The sequence below is a fragment of the Rutidosis leptorrhynchoides genome, chromosome 4 (assembly GCF_046630445.1).
Source record: "Rutidosis leptorrhynchoides isolate AG116_Rl617_1_P2 chromosome 4, CSIRO_AGI_Rlap_v1, whole genome shotgun sequence".
Lineage (NCBI taxonomy): Eukaryota > Viridiplantae > Streptophyta > Magnoliopsida > Asterales > Asteraceae > Rutidosis > Rutidosis leptorrhynchoides.
Genome location: NC_092336.1, coordinates 46,616,148 through 46,635,703, shown reverse-complemented (window position 1 = coordinate 46,635,703; position 19,556 = coordinate 46,616,148). Strand labels below are relative to the sequence as shown.

Sequence of the window (19,556 nt, the reverse complement as noted above, 5' to 3'; positions counted from 1 at the left end):
AGTAGCTCAAAACATATACGACTAATTAATAATCTTAGAGATTACACGTAATATTAGTTAATAAATACTTCCTCCATTCCAAATATATTGACCTTAGACAAAAAATATACAGTTCAAGAAAAAATATCAATCACATGTACTTTTTTGTTACTTTCCAGTCATAACCTTACCTTTTACTCATCTTTTTGTCTTACATGAATAAAGTAGGGGTACGAAAGACTTTTATCACATTATTTTTATCAATTTATGAAAGTGAACAATTAATTGGAACATCCCAAAATTGAATAATGGACTATAGATTTAGAACCAAGTGAGTATATATTTACTTACAATTTTAATATAATTTTGCTTATTTGATGACAACGGTTACATGTTTTTACGTATAGTTTTGTTAAGTTACGTTACAAATGTATTTGTAAAAATAATTACTATAATGTTAGCATTTCATGATAGAATATAGTTAAAAAAATATTAACATCTAATGAATACTCGTTAACTCGTTTAATTCAACGGATATGGTTATTGAGTTATGAATTATATTTAGATCACTTGATCCATATACACGATCAACCCTTAATACGCAATTTTTAAAGTCTGTTTATTAATCACCAAAACAGGCCCAATGGGTTTACATCGAATGCATTTAGCCCGCAAGGAACAGGCTCTGCTCAACTCAAAGTACACCAGACGTTACAAATTATTTACACCACACATTTACAGCCAAAAAAAAAAAAAAAAAATTCTTAATACACATTCTACGCATCTCTAAACCCTAGCAATAGCAATGGCGACACCACACAGGTAAGTAATTTAATCACATATGGATGATGTATTGCTTAAATTAATAGTGTATGTAATATGTCGGTGCCTCTCCTGCGTCGATCATTATACATATGGATGATGTATTGCTTAAATGTCGGCAACGGTACGTCGACGTCGGAAAAATCGAGATACCTTGCCGACTTCGGAAAATCTGAACTCTCCTTGACGTTATCTGACATTTAATTTGTTTTTAAGGAAAAAATTTGAAAAAACATGTTTTGTTATTTTTTCTATTTTGTCTTGATTTATTTATTTGCAGTGACATACATATAGCCCATTCTGAACATCAATCTAAAGGCCAAGACATTGAGTAAGTCAGATTATCAATGACGTTTTTCTTATATTTTGATAAATTATATTAGTAGTGTTCGTATACACAAAATCTTACAACTTCATTGTAGGCAATTATAATTTGGAGTCAACAACGAAGAGTTTATGTTTATGATTTGTTCATATTTTCATCATTTGAATTTGAGGCAAATACTCTCTCTGTGTATAGAGTATGAAAGGCTAAACCTTTTGGCAGAAAGGTGTTCATGAATGGTCACATTTTTTGTTGAAATGATACCATGAATGGTTGCACCATTTTTCATGGTAAAGTTACGCCATTTCATGTAAAGTTGTACCATTTCATGAGACCAACTAACAAACTTATCCTTTCAGTTCATTAACTATAGTTAGCTTAAATAAACGTGCACTCCACACTTTCATAATTTTCTAATAAATCTTGACCGAAATCCATTTGTCACTAGTAAATCACGGTCACACAAAATGGCTGATGACACTAAAATCACTAATAGTTCCCCTCATTTAAAATTCTTTGATTTCCTAATTGACTTGAACAATCTCATAAACTTATGCGTAAATGAAAATATTACAAAAATTGAATTTCCATTTTAGTATATTACACGTTTCTAGTATTCGAGAAAAGGGGGGTTCTAAGAACTTCAACCCATTAGAATACGAGAAGGTAACATACCCAATAGTTTCTTACAATACTATATTGTTCAAACTTGACGCTATTACAAGCCACACGTTTATATTCGTCCGTGAGTATATAGGAAGCCAAGCCAAACTTCTTTGAAGCGGCAAAACTTCATACTCATTTAGGTGATTCTTTTAATTTTTGCACCAATATTTGCAAGTTTTCAAAAGAACCATTAAGAACATATACTTCAACCTAGCTCATCTTGTAGGTCTAAACACATACTTAGGATGATAAATTACATAATTATGGATAAATGGACCTTTTAATCTCATCTCTTTCGACTTCAATCGATTTCCTTAGTAAACCTTAATCTAAAGGATTCACTAAAATCTTACTCTATCATAAGAAGCCCATGTACGCTTATTATGAATTGATTGATTAGTCGACATCTAAGTCTAATTTCAGGACTTACCGATGTTCGATAATTTATATGCATTATCATATTTCAATGTACAAACTCCATTACATTGTTTCTTAGATAAAAAATATTTAATCCACACCAAGTGTAAAATCCAACAACTTGTGGATACATTTCTTGATCGATAGTTGAATCACTAAATCCTTAAAATACTTAAGGATTATCATTGCGAATTAAGTCATAATCCATGGCTTCTCTAAGTATTAGAATACTTATGTTGCATCACAATGCATTTTATTTAGAATTATACCAGACATGCTTAATCTCTCCATAAGATATGCTATGTTGGTCATTGATGTCATAGCGTAGACATACTCCCCAATTTGCAAAGCATAATTTCGGTACAATACCATGTAATACAGTTATCATATACAATACAATTAATTATTAATGGCGTTTTTCTGTTTCCGAATGGCGTCTTGATATTTTAATTGTTAATTGTGTTGATATATATATATATATATATATATATATATATATATATATATATATATATATATATATATATATATATATATATATATATATATATATATATACCAATCGGGGGGAAGCAAAAACTTTTTTTTTTTTTTCGTTTTTTGAAAAAACCTTGTTCACGAACATTATAGATGGGATGAAAATATGAACATTTAGTAGAGACACTTTGTGATAAATGTTTTTATTTTGGCGGGAAAACGCTCGAAGAAGTAATATATAACAATTATCGTGTTTTTCGAGCATATGTTGAGGTTTTAGCTATTGGGGTTTAGATATTAGGGTTTATAGGGTTTAGATATTAGGGTTTAGAAATTTAGGGTTTAGGGTTTAGATTTAGGATTTAGATTGAGTTTTTAACACGAACGGTTTAGGGTTTAGGGTTTGGTGTTTTGGGTTTATGGAATAAACCCAAAACACCAAACCCTAAACCCTAAATCCTAAACTCTAAATCGGGCTAAATTTTACTTCACAAAACATGAAAAAAAACGTTCATATTCTTCACGAACAATATTATCTTGAATGTTATTTTTGTCGATCATTTTCCCGCCTAAATAATAACATTCATCACGAAGTGTCTCTTCTAAATGTTCATATTTTCGTGTGATCTTGATGCCGGAAAAAAAAATTCCAAAAAAAACGGAAATTTTTTTTTTTTTGCTTCCCCCCGCTTCCCCCGATTGGTTACTTCCCCATTGATCCTGTCCCTATATATATATTAGGGGAAGTGGGAAGTAATAAAAAAAAATTCGTTTTTTTTTAAAAAAAAAAATTTCCACAAACATCGAGGGAAGCACTTCTTTTCGTTTTTTCGCTTTTTTAACCCCTAATTTTCTAAACCCAAATTCTAAATCCTAATTTTTAAAACCTAAAAAATGCTCGAAGAATAACATTACTCATGATGCATGTTATCAGTTATTTCTTTGAGCATTTTTTCACCAAAATAATAACATTTATCACAAAATGTCTTTTTTAAATGTTCATATTTAATATGATAAAAATTCAAAAAAACGAATAAAAAAATCTCTTCCCCTCCCCCCAAAAAGTGCTTCCCTCTCGATTAGTTCACTATATATACATATAATGGTGTTGAACAGGAAGCGTCTTGATTTTTATTATAGTAATATGAATGTGAATTTGAATGTTGATATATTTATGTTTTATGCAGGGAACTTGTGTCAGAATTCCTAGCCCCCAGACAAGCCCAAGCCGAAGCCCTGGATCAATTCTTGGTTGAGTTGTTGGCCGAATCCAGAGCTCAAACTCAAGCCATGATAAAAGCTATAACAGAGGTACAGGCCCACATTGAGGCTCGGGCTCAAGTCCTGGCTCAGGCCCAAGTTCTGGCTCAGGCCCAACAGAAGTCCCAGTCCAAAGCAAGTGCCCTTTTGAGCAAGTAAGCCCACTCAAACTTGTCGGTTTTAAATTTGCACATGACAGTTTACTTAATTAGGCACAGAGTGATAAACTTGTTATGTTACTTTTGCCGGAGGTCTTTTTTGGAAACCGTATGATACGGTCTATTCGAGTTGACCGTTAACTCCGATGATAGAAGCCGATTCGAGATGGCTAATCTCCAAGAAAACTAGACTAAGAAGAGAGACTTTGGCTATTAACCAATACTTTTCATTTATATTTTCCTTTAAACAAAGACGACATATTTATAATGCTAATTATACGGTTATTGCTAACACGATAACTACTACACTACTACTAACTACTGATATATATTCACTAATAGAAATATAGTTCATGCACATGTACCTACATAACGTGGATGTATGAACTGAGAACATGGGATGTGCATGACTAGATGTTGTGCTGACGTTGTGGACATGAGACATGCAACCGAACATCATATCTTCATGCAATACAAAACATTTTCCTTACTCCGTACTAAATTGCTACAAATAGAACCCATAAAAAACTGCTTCCTTGACTTAGTAATATTCCAGGGGAATCGTGAGTGTATTACCGCATGTCTCTCTATTTTCGTCTATTTTCAAATAGAGAGAGCGATGACTTTCTCTTACCATGAAACATTTTTCTCTACCTTTCTTTTTAATTCTAGGGCTGAGGTTCCACACGTTATTTATTTTCGGTTTAAAAGTAGAAGCACAAGTAATATCTTTTCTCTTTTCTATTCCAATTCTGACGTTTGTTTCTAGTTATAATAATAAGATACCAGAAAATTGCTTCATTTTATTTTTTGTCGATTTATTTATTATAATTTTTTATTTTATTTTTATCATTGGAATTGTTTAGTGTGTTATAACCAGTTGTTATCTTTCAACAAACTTAACTCTTATTTTAACGATCTTTATTACAGGAACATTATTACGATGGTGAATATCTTAGTGTTTCTTGCTTGTGGTAGTCTTGTGTACGTGTCCCGTTCTCGTTTTAGTGCAGATTCACCTTTCTTTGTCAAGCTGATGTTTTTCATCCATGATTGTTGTGTGATCTGTGTCGGGGTTTGCCATTATATTGTGGTATCTGAAATTACATTCCCTGATGATGTATTTGATGGAATTAAGTCTCGATTTGATATGTTGAAAAAGGGTCGTCTAAGCAAGCAAGGGTTATGATTGCTGAGGATGGTTATCGCCTTATAGATGAAGTTTATTAGAATATGAAGCTTTACATCAAAGTACGTTAAGTTTATGTATTGTACATCTTATTATTTCGGTGTCTCATTTTTATAGTAATATATTTTTGTAACTAAAGATAACTTTAGAGAGCACTAATTATTATGATTTTTATTTGATGTGGTCCATTGACAACCCTCATGAATTCATTGAGCCTATATGCTGTTTTTCTTTGAAAATGTGCATTTTTAAGGCAAAAAAACTTTGGCTCCGCTTAGATTTCCCTAAGTTAGGTTATTTAGAATGATCGCAGGAGAAACGACTGTTTCTTAGTTATTAGAGCCACTTATTTGGAAAATCTGAAAATACGAAAACAAACAAGAAACACCGTTTGCTTTTGTTCGGACCGTGTCTTTGATTGATGGAATTGGAAGTGTTTCTAAGAACTGTTAAAACATATTAGTAGTTTTTTTGGTTATAACTACCCAAAAATCATCAATGTTAAAACTAGAATCCAACCTATCAACATCCCCGGAATTTTCCTTCGAGTGAAAACCTAAAACCATCTGCATGACACCAGGCATTATCGTTTTGGAACTACAAAACAAAGTTAATTATAACGTTAACAATACAAGTGAAATAGTAAATAAGTTTCCTTTAAAATGAGTTCTTTTGTAGGCACTTGGAATGACTCAAGTTAGAACTTTTAAATATCAATTTTATTTGCTCTCTATAAGACAACTGTAAAAATTTATTTATTTTTTTTTTTTTGAAAGGCAAGATTAGTTGTTAGTTGTTAGACTCGAACTTGAGTCACTCTCGAATCCATGAAACATGGATACCAATGAAGCAAGGCCTCATTGGCCAACTGTAAAAATTTATATGCTCGTTATAAGACAATATACGGCTCTAGTTATTGAGTCGACAACAAGCGTCGATTTATTGGCGACTTGACTGACTCTTAGAACCTAAAGTAAATTTCAGGCAGGATTTAAAACCCATGAAAATTTGATTTTACCATTTTCATGGCGTCTCAATTTTATTTTATTTTATTTTTTAAAAAATTTCCTACTTATTGGCCGGAGGTCCACTCGGAAGCAATCTCTCTATTCGTCGAATAGAGAGAGGGATGATTTTCTCTATTTTTGAGAGTGTTTTCACTCTGAGTGGAGAAATGACTTGTCTTTATTCTCGAATAGGGGAATGATTGTCTACATCTCACCTCCCCTATACACCACTTATGTGGTATTGGGTTTTGTTGTTGTTGTTGTTATAAGACAATAAGATTAAAACTACAAAAATTAACCATCAAATTCAAGCAAAGATCATGCCCACACATATTTATACACACAAAGCACAAATGGGTAACTAATTATTATTCTTTTTTTTACCCATGGTTTATTTATTTATTATCTATCACACCATAAATACTTCACCCCAGAAGCGTTGAAGTTGATAAAAATAACACTAGAAGCCAAGTTGTTGTATTTTGACGTGTTCACCTGTTTCCAGTGTTCCCTTCCTCATCATTGTTACAAACTCTTCATAATTGATCTTCCCATCCTGCATTTAACCAAGGTACAAATAATCCACATATAAGATTACCTAAATCGATTATACTATAGACTATAGGTAAATACAAATAGAAAAAGAGATGGACTATATGCAAATTTCGTCATTATGATGGTTAATACAGTAATCATAAGCTACATAATAACAGAGGTGGCAACATATGTAGCTTGGGTGTGTAGGGTAGTGTGTCGAAGTAGGTTAGTTTAAAGATGGGTAAAACACTAAAACAGATCGTATTGGGTTGAAATAACAACACTTTTGTCTCCTGTTAGATACTTATCATTAAGTTTTGATTTATTGAGTTTTTTTATTATTGCTAACCTTATTTGTATCTACATCATCAAGCACTTCATCAATGGTTACTTCATCTCCCATTCCATATTCAGTCATAGAATGTTTCAGTTCATCTCTTGTGATAAACCTATAAAAGAACTTATGTCAACCAAAATAATTACTATATAAATACAAGATATTACCAAATAAGATATGTGTAAACAAACCCACCCGCTATTATCTTTGTCGAAAAATTGGAATGCTCTGTACAAATTTTCTTCCCTATCAAGTTTGTGTCAATGCATTGTTGCAGTGATAAACTCGATGTAGTCGATTGTTCCATTTTTGTCAACACGATCCTGGTAAACGTAATAATTATGAAAATGGACCGTTGACCTAAAAAGTCAAACAACAACAAAACCCAATAGTACATGAGTGGTGTATGGAGGAGGTGAGATGTAGACAATCCTTCTCCTATCCGAGAATAAAAACAAATCATTTCTCCACCCAGAGTGAAACACTCTCAAAAGTAGAATTCCTCTATCTATTCAACGGATAAAGAGATTGCTTCCGGCCAATAAGTAGAAATTTTCTTTAAAAAAACTAGTAAAATAAAATTGAGATGCCATGAAAATGGTAGAATCAAATTTTCATGGATTTTAAATCCTGCCTGAAATTCAATTTAGGCTCTAAACTTCAGTCAAGACGCCAATAAATCGACGCTTGCTGTAATTTAGGCTCTAAATATGCATGTAATTAAGAGCTAGCTTATAGCATCCATGAGGAGTTATATTTCTGGCTCAGCAAGCCTTGATCCAAGTTTTGATAATCCCGTTTTAAGTTCTTCATATGTTATGGAACCACTTTTATCTGTGTCCATTTGTTGAACATTTGTTTCAAGCCCTTTATATCTTCGGTTGATTCTAAGTTTTATGCAATAACCTGAAGAAATAATCTGTTGATGCAAAGGCATTTTTTATTGATAAAGAGTAATTTACGTTTGATTCTAGAAACGATACCTTCGATGCGAATTTTTTTAGCTTGTTCATTGATCTGAAGTGCTTTATTCGAATCAAAACCGCACTATCTATATGCTTCACAGTCTTCTTTGAGCCATGGGTGTTCTGAGATGTGGATTTAATTCATCAATTGATAGTAACTACAACTCTTTTGATTTAGTTATGGAGGTGGCAAAATGGGCGGGTAAGCTGGGTAGTTTGTTGAAACATGTCAGTAATTGGGAGGGCAGTTTGGGAAATTGGTTGAAGCGGGTCAGGTTGAACAGACCAACAAACACTCTTCTTCATCTAGGGCATGTTTGGCACGCAACTTTTAAGAACTTTTAGCTTTTAGGTTTTATGAAAAAAAACTCTTATTTAATAAAAAGCTCTGTTTAGTTAAAAGAGTTTAAAGCTTTTAGACAGGAAGAAAAAGTTAAAAGCTACTAGTAGTAGCGTTTAGCTTTTAACTTTTAACTTTTGTCATTTTACTCTTAATTTTACTGATTTAGCTACTTTACCAAACAACAAAAAATACTTAAAAAGCTACCAGCTACCAGATAAAATCTAAAGCTAAAAGCTACCAGCTACCACTAAAAAGCTACAAACTACCAGCTAGTTTTACTAAACATACCCTACTAGTATATCGTTTAAAAATAATTAACGTGTCAAATATTGGTCTAAAAATGTTGGAAACAAAAAGTATATAAGAAATTTACATAATTATAAATGTTTACTTGGTACAATATTATGAGCTTAAAACATTTAATTTTGTGTCATTTTTAGCATTGGCCATGTTGAGTTTTCAACTTGATCTATTTGACCCGTTGACATAAATATATACTAGATCAACCTCTATTTATTTTCTTAAAAACATATAGTAACAGAAATTATTGTGTATACGAATCGAGAGCTTTGTCTGCAGTGATACGGTCCTTAGGATTTCTCGTCAACGTCTTAGAGATCAAATCTTTAGCACCATGTGATATCGATGGCCATGGAGGGCTATGAAGGTCGAGTTTACCATCTAATATTTCTTCGAATATGGCCTTCTCGGTCTGTAAGAAAGATCGCTACACGTTTATGACAAAAACAAGGATGGATACATTTAGTTTTAGAGATTGAATTACCTCCCAAAAAGGAGGGACACCGCTAAGAAGAATGTACAAAATAATACCGGCACTCCACACATCTATCTCCTTCCCATAACGACGTCGGAACACCTCTGGTGCCACATAGTATGCACTTCCTACTATTTCCTTGTAAATTTTGTGTATAAACAAAATGATAAGAAATGTAACATAATTCAATAATTGTGTTAAAAAAACCCAATGATTAATATAAGCATCTATGCTAAAAATGATACTAAAGTCATTTTTACTCCTTTGTACTTGCCAAGATTAGCATCACTTTTTCAGGGTGGAACATCAGTCTGTCTCTTCATGTCTCCTAGTCACTTTCTTCGAACTTTGATGGTCTATTGGTAGAGCCATTCTCGAGATAGGATATGTTGTTAAAATTGTCCATGTTAAGAGTTTAGATCCAAGATATGAAATTATCAAAACTTAAGCTCTCATACAATACAGTTGTTGGTCCCAAACTAACAACGAAAGTATTATAGAAGGGGTGAATATAATTCTTTTGATAATTAAAGGTGTTTTAAACTGTTAAGCATATAACTAAGCAAATTATAAAAATCATAGTCAAGTATAATTTTCAACTTCTTATTTTATTGATATAATCTCAAAGAATCATAGTTATCTTATAACAGAATAGATAACTGACTAATACAGATTAACACCTTGATAGATTAGAAAACTCTTAAGAATATACAAGTTACATACACTATCAATTTATAATCCCACACCACTTAAAAAAACTTTAGTGGAGTTGTTTATTTATACGAAGTCTAGTAACCGTGTAATGAAGCTATTGTCTGCTAGTCAAAGGGATTCTTGTACTTTGGCAGACATCATTGTAAGAAAGCACGTGACTATCTTTCGTTTATAAGCTATATCCGGAACTGCCTAATTTAGGCGGACATACTATGTGAATAAACAAATATATTGTTGAGTTCCCAAGGAGTTGACATTAGGTATAACCACGAACTGCGCATGGGTTATACCTCTGCATTCCATGTTGTCATGTAAGGTCACTTGTCAAGTGCCGACTTGTGTCCTTTTTTTTCAATTTAGTCTTCAATGTTAGTTGAATAACATTGTGATGTAGACAACACTGGAAACAATTATGCTTCAAAACAGTATAAATCTACTAAGTGTTCTGTGCTGCTTATGCATCTTCTGCTGGTTCTTCTTCGATATTCTACTGGGTCAACATTCATCCTTCATGCTGGTTATGAAGAACCATTATACTTAACCTATCTAGTTGATTGTTAAGATAGCACACATCTAACACTACTGGCGAGCATACATCATTGCTGGTAACAAAGAATTAACCTATGCTAGATGTAAACAACATAGTGTTGCTGGTGATTTTGTCATAATTAAATCCTTAATTCTGTAGGGGACTCAACAATTGGGACCAAATCTGCTATAATTTGTAATCATAGCCTTACAATAAAAAAAAATTCTCACCTTTTCCTCTATTAAAGTTAGCGAACGAATCAGGAGAATGTTACGATCCAGGGACTCGGAAATTGCTCGATTAGGGTGCACAAAAGAAATTGTTGTACGAGCAGTCACAGAACCACGCCCAAAAGCATAATCACCTTCACCTCGTCGTTTCAGCCATCTAGCAAAAATAGGACAACCGAACACTTTGGAACCATTCAACGATTGAACCGCTGCAGTGGCGTGTGTGGGATCGGCGTAATTTATGAAAGAAAACCGTTGAAAGGACCAAGACTTAATCTCCTTAATAAGCCTTAATCTTACGGAAAGCATCCTCGAACATGTTATGAAAGATCCTCTCTAGTCGTCCAATAATAATCGTATCACCTTCGTTAGAAACCGGCAAGTTAGGGTTAGGGTTAATTGTTGAAATCGAAGGTGGTTTAAGGTGCGGGGAAGGTGGGAGAAGGGGACACTTAGTGTTAAAGACATCAAAGTTAACATCCCGTGGAAGAACAGTTGGTCGAGCCGCCGCTGAAGGTGGTGGTTGTGTTTGGGATTGTGAAAATTTGAAATTCGGGGAGACGATAAGGTGATAGAGCTGTTTGGGGATTCATTTTCTCTTATTAATAGTTATGATTTTTCTAATAATAATCCTAAGGGTTATCATCAAGAGCTTTGAACATGTAAAATATAGTTGTGCATTAACAAAAGTTAACATTTTTATGGAAATAAGTAAATAACTACTCATGAACTACACTTTTTTTCATTGATTTAATTTTAAATGACAACTCTTGGAGTCGTCATTAAAAAAAATTCATTAATTATTTTAATTAATTATAGCCATTCTTATAATTACTCCGTATCGAAGTTCATTTAAACGCCTACATATTCCGGAGCCTAAATATAAAATCGGTCCCACACAATCCGTATTAACATCTGTATCTATATATATTCTAGTCTATATCTATATCGTTCAAAAGAAATTGAGACATCACAATTCTAAACAATTTCAAACCCTAGCAAGCAATGGATAATACTGATAACCAGTAAGTAACTGTACTAGTGTGTGTCTCTCCTGCGTTTATCACTGACGTAAGTTGACGTTAACGTTTTGTTGATGAATTGCGTTAATGTCGGCGTCGGAAAATCGATATTGCTTACCGACGTCGTACTTTAAATGTAATAGTTTATGTAATTGCTCGTGTAATGTGTAATAGCTTGCGTAATGTTTCCGTGCCTCTCCGGCGTTTTGTGCTGACGTCGTTGACGTTTTATTGACTAATTGTTAACAATTAACTCGCCGACGATTTGCGTTAATGCCGGCGTCGGAAAAATCAATTTTCCGTAATTGATATTTCTTCGACGTTGTACGTCTTGTGTTGCTGTTGTTTTTAAATCTGTAATTTAGCAATAATTACGAAATATACATGTTTTTTTTGCAGGAATTCTGAGTCCGAGTCCGATTCTCAGTTTCATCATGTCCATGATTCTGAACCTCATTCCGAGCATGATTTTGATCATCAAGCTCATAGGTAATTCAAATTAAAACCCTAACTAATTAAATGCACACTTTGTTTAACTGAAATTTGTCTTAGGTTTGATATATCATTTTGTATGTATATTGTGATTTGGTAATTAATGTCGCTAAATTAATATATTACTCCGTACTTTGTAGATGCTATTGAGGACATATTTAACTTGATGAACATAAATACAAGTCCATGGTATATGATTCTATTTCCTTATTAAGTTTCCTTGATGCCTAAGGCATAGTTTGTATATAAATATAGTTGATTATGAATGAGAAGGGGACACGAGTTTGATATTGCTTCAGGGCCTGTTTCACCAGATTCGACCCATCCGTTTACCCCAAATGTGCCTATGTCTTCTTCTATGATATGATACTTTTACATTAAGATCATGTATCTATTTGATTTATTCTGTTATGTGATCAGTTTTATTGATGAACATACATACTGTTACTGAGATGCATAATCTTTCACGGCTAATTGTACGTTATCTACATATTTAGTTATTGCTCGTGTGACATGCTCATGCACAGAAACAGTGACGTTTTTGTACAGTTACCATGTTTGATAGATATGCATTACAAATGATTTATTAATGGTTGAGTGTTGTTGACGTTTTTTAAAATTAAATTTATTATTTTAGCAATAAATCTGAAGTTTTTTGTTGTTTTTTTCTGTTTTGTCTTGATTTAATTATATGTTTTGTGATTTGTGAAATTTTTAGCAGTAAGTCTGAGAAGTCTGAGATCCATTCTGAATCTGAAGGCGAAGACTATGCTCTTAAGTGAGTTTTCTTATTAATGGTGTTGATATATTATTAATGGCGTTTTTAAGGGTTAGGAGATATACCATGTTGACTAATTATATTAATTTTATTATTTATTAATATTTAAGTATCTAATTAACGTGTTTGTTTATACAGGAAAATTATCTCAGGAATGGTTTTGTTGCTTAAATACGCAGCTCTTCAAATTTCGATCGCCCAGGCCAAGGGTGAAACTGTGTCTGAGGCAGATGCCAGACTTCACAAAGAACTCCTAGACCACACAAGTGCCCAAGCCCGAACTTTGGCCAAAGTCATGGCCCGATCCGAAGTACAGGACCAAGTATTGACCGAATCTCAAGCAGCTCTGGTTAAAACTCTAGAAGAGATGCAAGCACAATCATTGAATCAGAATCAAGTTATGGTTAACACTCTATCGGAGATACAAGCACACTCATTGAATCAGTTTAAAACTCTATCGGAGATACAAACACACTCATTGGATCAGAATCAAGTTATGGTTAACACTCTATCGGAGATACAAGCACACTCATTGAATCAGTTTAAAACTCTATCGGAAATACAAACACACTCATTGGATCAGAATCAAGCTGTGGTTAAAACTCTAGCAGAGATACAAGCACGATCATTGGATAAAAATCAAGCTGTGGTTAAAACTCTAGCTGAGATACAAGCATGATCATTGGATCAAAATCAAGTTGTGGTTAAAACTATAGCTGAGATACAAGCACAACTGGATCAGAATCAAGCTATGGAAAAAACTCTAACAGAGATACAAGCACAATCGTTGGATCAGAATCAAGCTATGGTTAAAACTCTAGCATCATTGAATCAGAATCAAGTTGTGGTTAATACGCTAGCGGACATACAAGCGCAATCATTGCAGCAAAATCAAGCTCTACTCAAAACTCTAGCTGATATACAATCGCAATCATTGCAGCAGAATCAAGCTGTGCATAGAACTCTAACAGCGTTACATGCACAATCCTTGGAACAGACCCAAGCCCTGTCTGAAGCTCAAGAGAAATCTCGGTCTGATGCTGCAACCGAGGCAGAGGCCAAAGAAAAAGAGACTCAAAGAGAGTAAGTTTTAGTCTTAGCTCTTTTAAACTTGTTGGTTTTAACATTTGTTTCCAGTTTTAATAATTTACCAGGTGTTATCTTCAATAGAGTTAACCCTAATCTAATGATGTTTGCAGGAATCTTATAGCGAATCTCACAATGTTTCTGGGTTGTTGTGGTGCTATATACACGACCAGTACCAATTTCAGTCCAGACAAGTCTCTACCTGTGAAGCTGATGACCTTTTGTTTTGATGGTGGCGTGCTTTTTCTTTTGTGGTACTACTGGGACATCATGGTTGTTCAAAATACACCAAGCGCAAAAGGATTGACGTTCTTCAGATTGGTCGTTTAAGCAGCTGCTGCAACTCTTACGTTGGGTGTCTGTTATCCCGTTTTTAACGATATATATGATTCGATTCAAAAGATGATCAAGAAAAAGATGTCTGCCGAGATTCGGGATCTGATTCTAGATGAAGTCTAGAATGGAGTATATGATTGAGTTTAAATACCAGTATTTGTGTATTTTGATTAGTTGAAATTTAGAAGATGGAGTTATGAATATTTGTGTATGTTGAAGTCTAGTTTTATGATTGGTTCCGTTTTAGAATGTGAGTATATTACTAACTATATGAATATTTGATTGGCTCGAATTTTGAATATGAGTATATGATATCCTTTCCTTTTTCCTCACATAAAGCGTGAGGTCTCATCCAATGTGTCAGACCCACCTTCTCCCAATTTACAGCCTTCCACTTCCACGTGTACACACTTTCTGATTTTCTTTATATATATATTTTTTTAAATTAGAAAAAAATGTCACGTTTCTCCTACAATCCCTATTATGTTCATTCGTCAGATTAATTTACCTCTCCATCACAACCCTAAATCCGGCGATAATGGACTACGTCTGCCGTAATACAGGTCGCCGCTACCACCAAATTATCTGCCACAATTTTAGTCACCTGATGGTATAACTTTTGTTTGGTATCTCCGTACACTTCTTCTCCATCAAATTCGTTTAAACCCGATTAGGGTTCCATATGAACGGTTAAATTCACCAAAAAATCACAACTCATTCAATCGATAGTTTTCTGTCTGCTTCTCACTATCGGTTATCGGTGGTCAAACAAATCGTAATTGTTGTTGTTCATCGCCATTGTTACTGCGCCAGTACTGCAGTGGTTAAGGGTATTTCGTTTCTGCAACATCACGGGTATTTTTAATATTTTTTAATTAATTTTTCTGGGTGTTCATTGAAATTGCGGGATTCGGTTCATTGTTAATTTCGTACCTGTTTGGTTGCACTCTGATTGTGTTACTTTTATGCTTTATCAGGGAGTTTCCATTGTTGTGTTGTTTTGTGTAGTACATTTATTTTGTTGTTGAGTTGTATCTCCTACTGTTCTTTGATGCACCTTTTACACATTTAATTGAACAAATTAGGGTTAGTGGCGACTGTCTCCGATTGCAGCTTCTTCGTTTGCTGCGATATGCATAAAATGTTAGGGTTTCAATCTCTTATCCGATGTGATGATATATACAATCGTCTTTTTTGAGCGGCATAAATTGGTTCTAAAATGTCTTCTTGGCATCTCTGCTTTGGCGTTGGCGATGAACGACGATTTAGCGATTTGGGTCACTATGGTTGTCATAGCTGCCATCTCATAGTGTAAGTTTCCAGTATATTTGCTTAATTTGTTGTTTCATTGTTAAAGGTGAAAATGAGATTTGACTTTTTTGTGATCCGACGGTCTTAAAAGTTAGAATATATGTTTTTGTTTGCTTGGTCATTGCCTTTTGTGTTCGAGTTTTACTTATAGTGATATTATTGTAGCATTTTGAATTGTGCATTGTGTGGATTTAGGTGGTTATTTTTGTTAAATTAAAAAAAATGAGAAAAAATGAGTTTTTTGTTACTGTATATATTTGAGTAATTGCTTGCTTTGTATATCAGATTATGTTACATTAGTAGGTTGTATACACTGAATTTATTTGTTTGGTAGTGTAGTTAATGGTGTAGTAATGGTAGATACAGGATTTTAAATGGTAATAGATTACTTTTGTAGCTCATATTCTCACCCTGCGCAATGAAGCATAAATTAGTTGATTGATTAGAGACTTGGTCTAAAAATAGTGATAATCAACATTCTTTGTTTTTATTTGTCAACTACGTATCATGGAGTAGTTGTTTAGTTAAGAAAGACATTCATATTAAGTTCTCTACTATTGCTACTTTTATGATTGGTGTTTAGTTAAGAACATGTATCATAAGTGACACTGCGAACCTTTCATCGCTTGCATTTACAGGACGTAACATGATTGATGCAAATATATGATTAAAGGATAAGAACTGAAATCAGCCTTCAACTGTGTAAACTGAAGATTTATTTAAAAGTTTTTTTTTTTTTTTTTTTTTTTTTTTTTTTTTTTTTTTTTTGTGAATTAATTTTTTTTGCTAATGTTTAGGTTGTTACTCTCTTTGCTTTTGGTTTTTCCTTGAAGGTAATACCGATATCATGGCGTTTTCCCAGTTTGTTTTTAGTCTGACTGTTATGTCATATAATATTATTTATATTTGTTTGTTTTTTTTATTCCCAATTTAGGTTGAATCTGTTGTTAGATTCCATCTTCACTGTTAGTAATTTGTTTATTACCATTGTTTTTTTATTTATTTGCTTTAATTCTTATATATTTTTAAATCGTGTTTCGTTTGCTGATTGTATTGAACATTTGGTGATGCTTGCTTATATTGAAATGTGCATACTTGATATGTTTAGTTGTGCTTTTATAATACCTGCATACATACATATGTGCTTTTATAAGGCGATTAGTCTAATGTATTAGGCGTTGGTATGGGAAGCCTGTTGGCTTGAGTTTTATATTGTAAGAGCTCTATTTGTACTCTTATTGCTCGCATCTTGCGGGTTCGTAATAAAAAATTTTCAGCCTTCCAAATAAAAAAATACCTGCATATTTGGTATTAATGTTTTTCCAACTGCACATATAATGTCCACTTCAAAGAGGCAAAAACAAAGGTAAGTTTGGTCAGTATGGATTAACTGATGTTGGTGAAAGTAGTCGTTTTTTGAGATACCATTTGTCACTACAAGACAGATGGCTAGAAGACACATACTATCTCGATGTAATAGGCTTCGGTTAACTTTTAAGAGTGGTGTTGAAAGTGGTATGTTATGTGATGGTTCCACAATTGTTGGCTCTACTTTGAATGAGGGAAGTACTTTCCTTCAGCTGTAATGAGTTATTCTGCAGCCGTATGCGATTCAATACTTGGTAGTAGTTTCATTTATTTGGTTGGATGTATTTATCTTACTTAATATGTGATTTTTACAGTATTCACTCTTAAATGGTGCTTATATTTTTTCCCCCTGATCATGTTTACCTGCAGCTTATGCTAGACTAATTCTCTTGCCAAATGGTATTAATATAATCAAACAATAATAGTTTTGAAAAGATTTTTTTGCCTACTTCAGTTTATGTTTTTTTAGCATATGTGTGTATTAACTTGCTATTTGTGTATTCTCAATAGGTGTGTCATCTTCTTGTCAATATTTATGAGATCCTACAAACGTTTACGTACACTGTTTTTGCAGTTTTCTCGGACGAGGAGTGCTTAACATCATACTTTCGAAATCGTCGTGTTTATTATCATAAGTGTTGTGAAGATGGGCGTGTTGTGTTGCCTTCATATGGCGACCCTCTGGAAATGGTCAAAGGTTTGTTGCAACAAAGGAGTTTCATGGATAACATACGCGCTCACAAGCAAATAAGCATTTTATTCACATATACACCATTAACGTCTCTAAAAAGAAAAAAAGATTGTCAGCCGACTGCAGCAATAGAAGCTTAAACTTTAAGGAGAAGAAACAACATCTTTTGTGCCCAGGTCTTCTATCAACCAGCTGTAGTAATAGATACTTTAGCCCTTGATATATGTAAATATAGGACAAACTTTTGTTAGATAACTCCAATAAAGATTTAAGTAGATACGTTAGCCCCTTATATGTAAATGTAGGACAGACTTTTGTTACATAACTGTATTAATGATCTTAGTACTATAACACAACCGCTACATACTTTTGTTAAAACTATAATGTACATATAATGGTTACCAACTTACCATAGTATAGATCAGTGGCCAGCGAACAACAGCAGGCGCATAAAAAGAGCAAAAAAAAAAAAAAAAAAAAGCCGCGGCAACGCGCAGCTGCCATCATATCTCAATCTATTTTTGTTTTGAACGACTATGAATAACTCATTGTTGTGTTCTAAGGCTATTCATTCATGGCGTTTATGAAACTCATTTACACCATTTCTTTAGTTTCAATACATATAATATTGAACTCTTGGGTCATTAAAATGTTATCAATAACAATGTTGTACAAATAGTAACGATTTCGAAAACTATTTTTTAAGTTCCCGCGGTTAGCTCAAGGAAAGATGTGGGATGAAGTGAGTTTAACATCTATGTCGGAATTAGTAGCCTTAATATATGGTTTTTGTGTAATGTAAAAAAACTTAACCAAATTATGTTTATTTCATCCACAACAATACTTGTGATACTCTCTTTATCATACTATAATTGATATAGCATAAACGTTTCCAGTTTGTTTAATTAAGAGTCACCGTGCAACTCGCGGGCTCTTAAAAGGTAGTATGATATAATATGAATGCTGGACCTTGTTATGATCTATTTTCTCCGTTTGGATGTATAAGGTTTGGACATATCTAGTTTGTGTTTTGTTGTAGTTTATGTGTGGTAGTGTTACTATTAGTTTTATCAAAATTAAAGATATTTATCCAAATATATTTGTTGATAAATTTAATTCTAATTTTTGTATAATATCTAACTAGCTTAAGATCCGAATTCGCGGGATTTTTTTACGAGTCAAATCAATTTTTTTTTTTGTTCCATTCATAGAATTTATATTGTACGTGGTACATGTTAAGTTGATTAGTAAGCAAAGCAATATTAAAAATAATGGTGTATTAATATTGCAAAAACCAAATCAAACAAAGTTGTAAACCATAATATCACTAAAAAGTGAAACTTTCTACTTTATTTTTAGGTCGAGTTTCCTACCGTCTACTCCATGATTCTAATCTCTTAACGTGTTGATGAATTGCATTGAGAGCAAACGCCATTTGCTTTATTATGAGTATACATTAGATCTACTTCAATGTAACAACGCGTAATTTATCTGTTTGCCACAAATAAAACCATTGACTTTATATAAACACATGAGTAGTTAACGTGTGTAAGTTATCAAATAATGTTACATGATGTAACATTATGAATGAAGAAACGATATATATTTTAATCACCCGATCTAAATAGTTTTGCATAACTATAACCTTCTAATTTGCTAAAAAATGTTATTTTGATAATTGGGCATAGCAACATGATCTCCTCTGTCAACAAATGACTTTTCAGCAAATCTGTTTGATAGAT

The 19,556-nt window shown here is 33.2% G+C and overlaps 1 protein-coding gene, 1 long non-coding RNA gene and 1 pseudogene across 3 annotated transcripts; 2 read left to right on the top strand and 1 right to left on the bottom strand.

Annotated features, from left to right (window-relative positions):
• The first annotated feature begins 717 nt into the window (after window positions 1-717).
• Window positions 718-5,490, top strand: LOC139839932 (uncharacterized). 2 transcript variants are annotated; one of them, XM_071830147.1, is made up of 4 exons: window positions 718-801; window positions 1,082-1,132; window positions 3,874-4,101; window positions 5,035-5,490. In XM_071830147.1, exons 1-4 carry the CDS (start codon window positions 785-787, stop codon window positions 5,291-5,293), a joined length of 555 nt encoding a protein of 184 aa, XP_071686248.1. In that variant the 5' UTR covers window positions 718-784; the 3' UTR covers window positions 5,294-5,490. The 2 variants fall into 2 exon arrangements, with proteins under 2 accessions (XP_071686248.1, XP_071686249.1); XM_071830148.1 differs by lacking the exon at window positions 1,082-1,132 and having other exon boundaries at window positions 772-801.
• Window positions 5,491-6,760: 1,270 nt separating this feature from the next.
• On the bottom strand, window positions 6,761-12,702 carry LOC139840606 (calcium-dependent protein kinase 29-like; annotated as a pseudogene).
• A 2,222-nt stretch (window positions 12,703-14,924) lies between these two features.
• Window positions 14,925-18,169, top strand: LOC139840316 (uncharacterized). Its single transcript, XR_011757341.1, has 3 exons — window positions 14,925-15,299; window positions 15,530-15,755; window positions 17,698-18,169. It is a non-coding gene; the product is annotated as an uncharacterized lncRNA (long non-coding RNA).
• The last annotated feature ends 1,387 nt before the right edge of the window (window positions 18,170-19,556 follow it).

Coding starts and splice junctions, on each gene's coding strand:
- LOC139839932 (XM_071830147.1), top strand. Junction 1,133..3,873: donor TCTAAAGGCCAAGACATTGA/GTAAGTCAGATT, acceptor TGTTTTATGCAG/GGAACTTGTGTCAGAATTCC. Junction 4,102..5,034: donor GCAAGTGCCCTTTTGAGCAA/GTAAGCCCACTC, acceptor TCTTTATTACAG/GAACATTATTACGATGGTGA.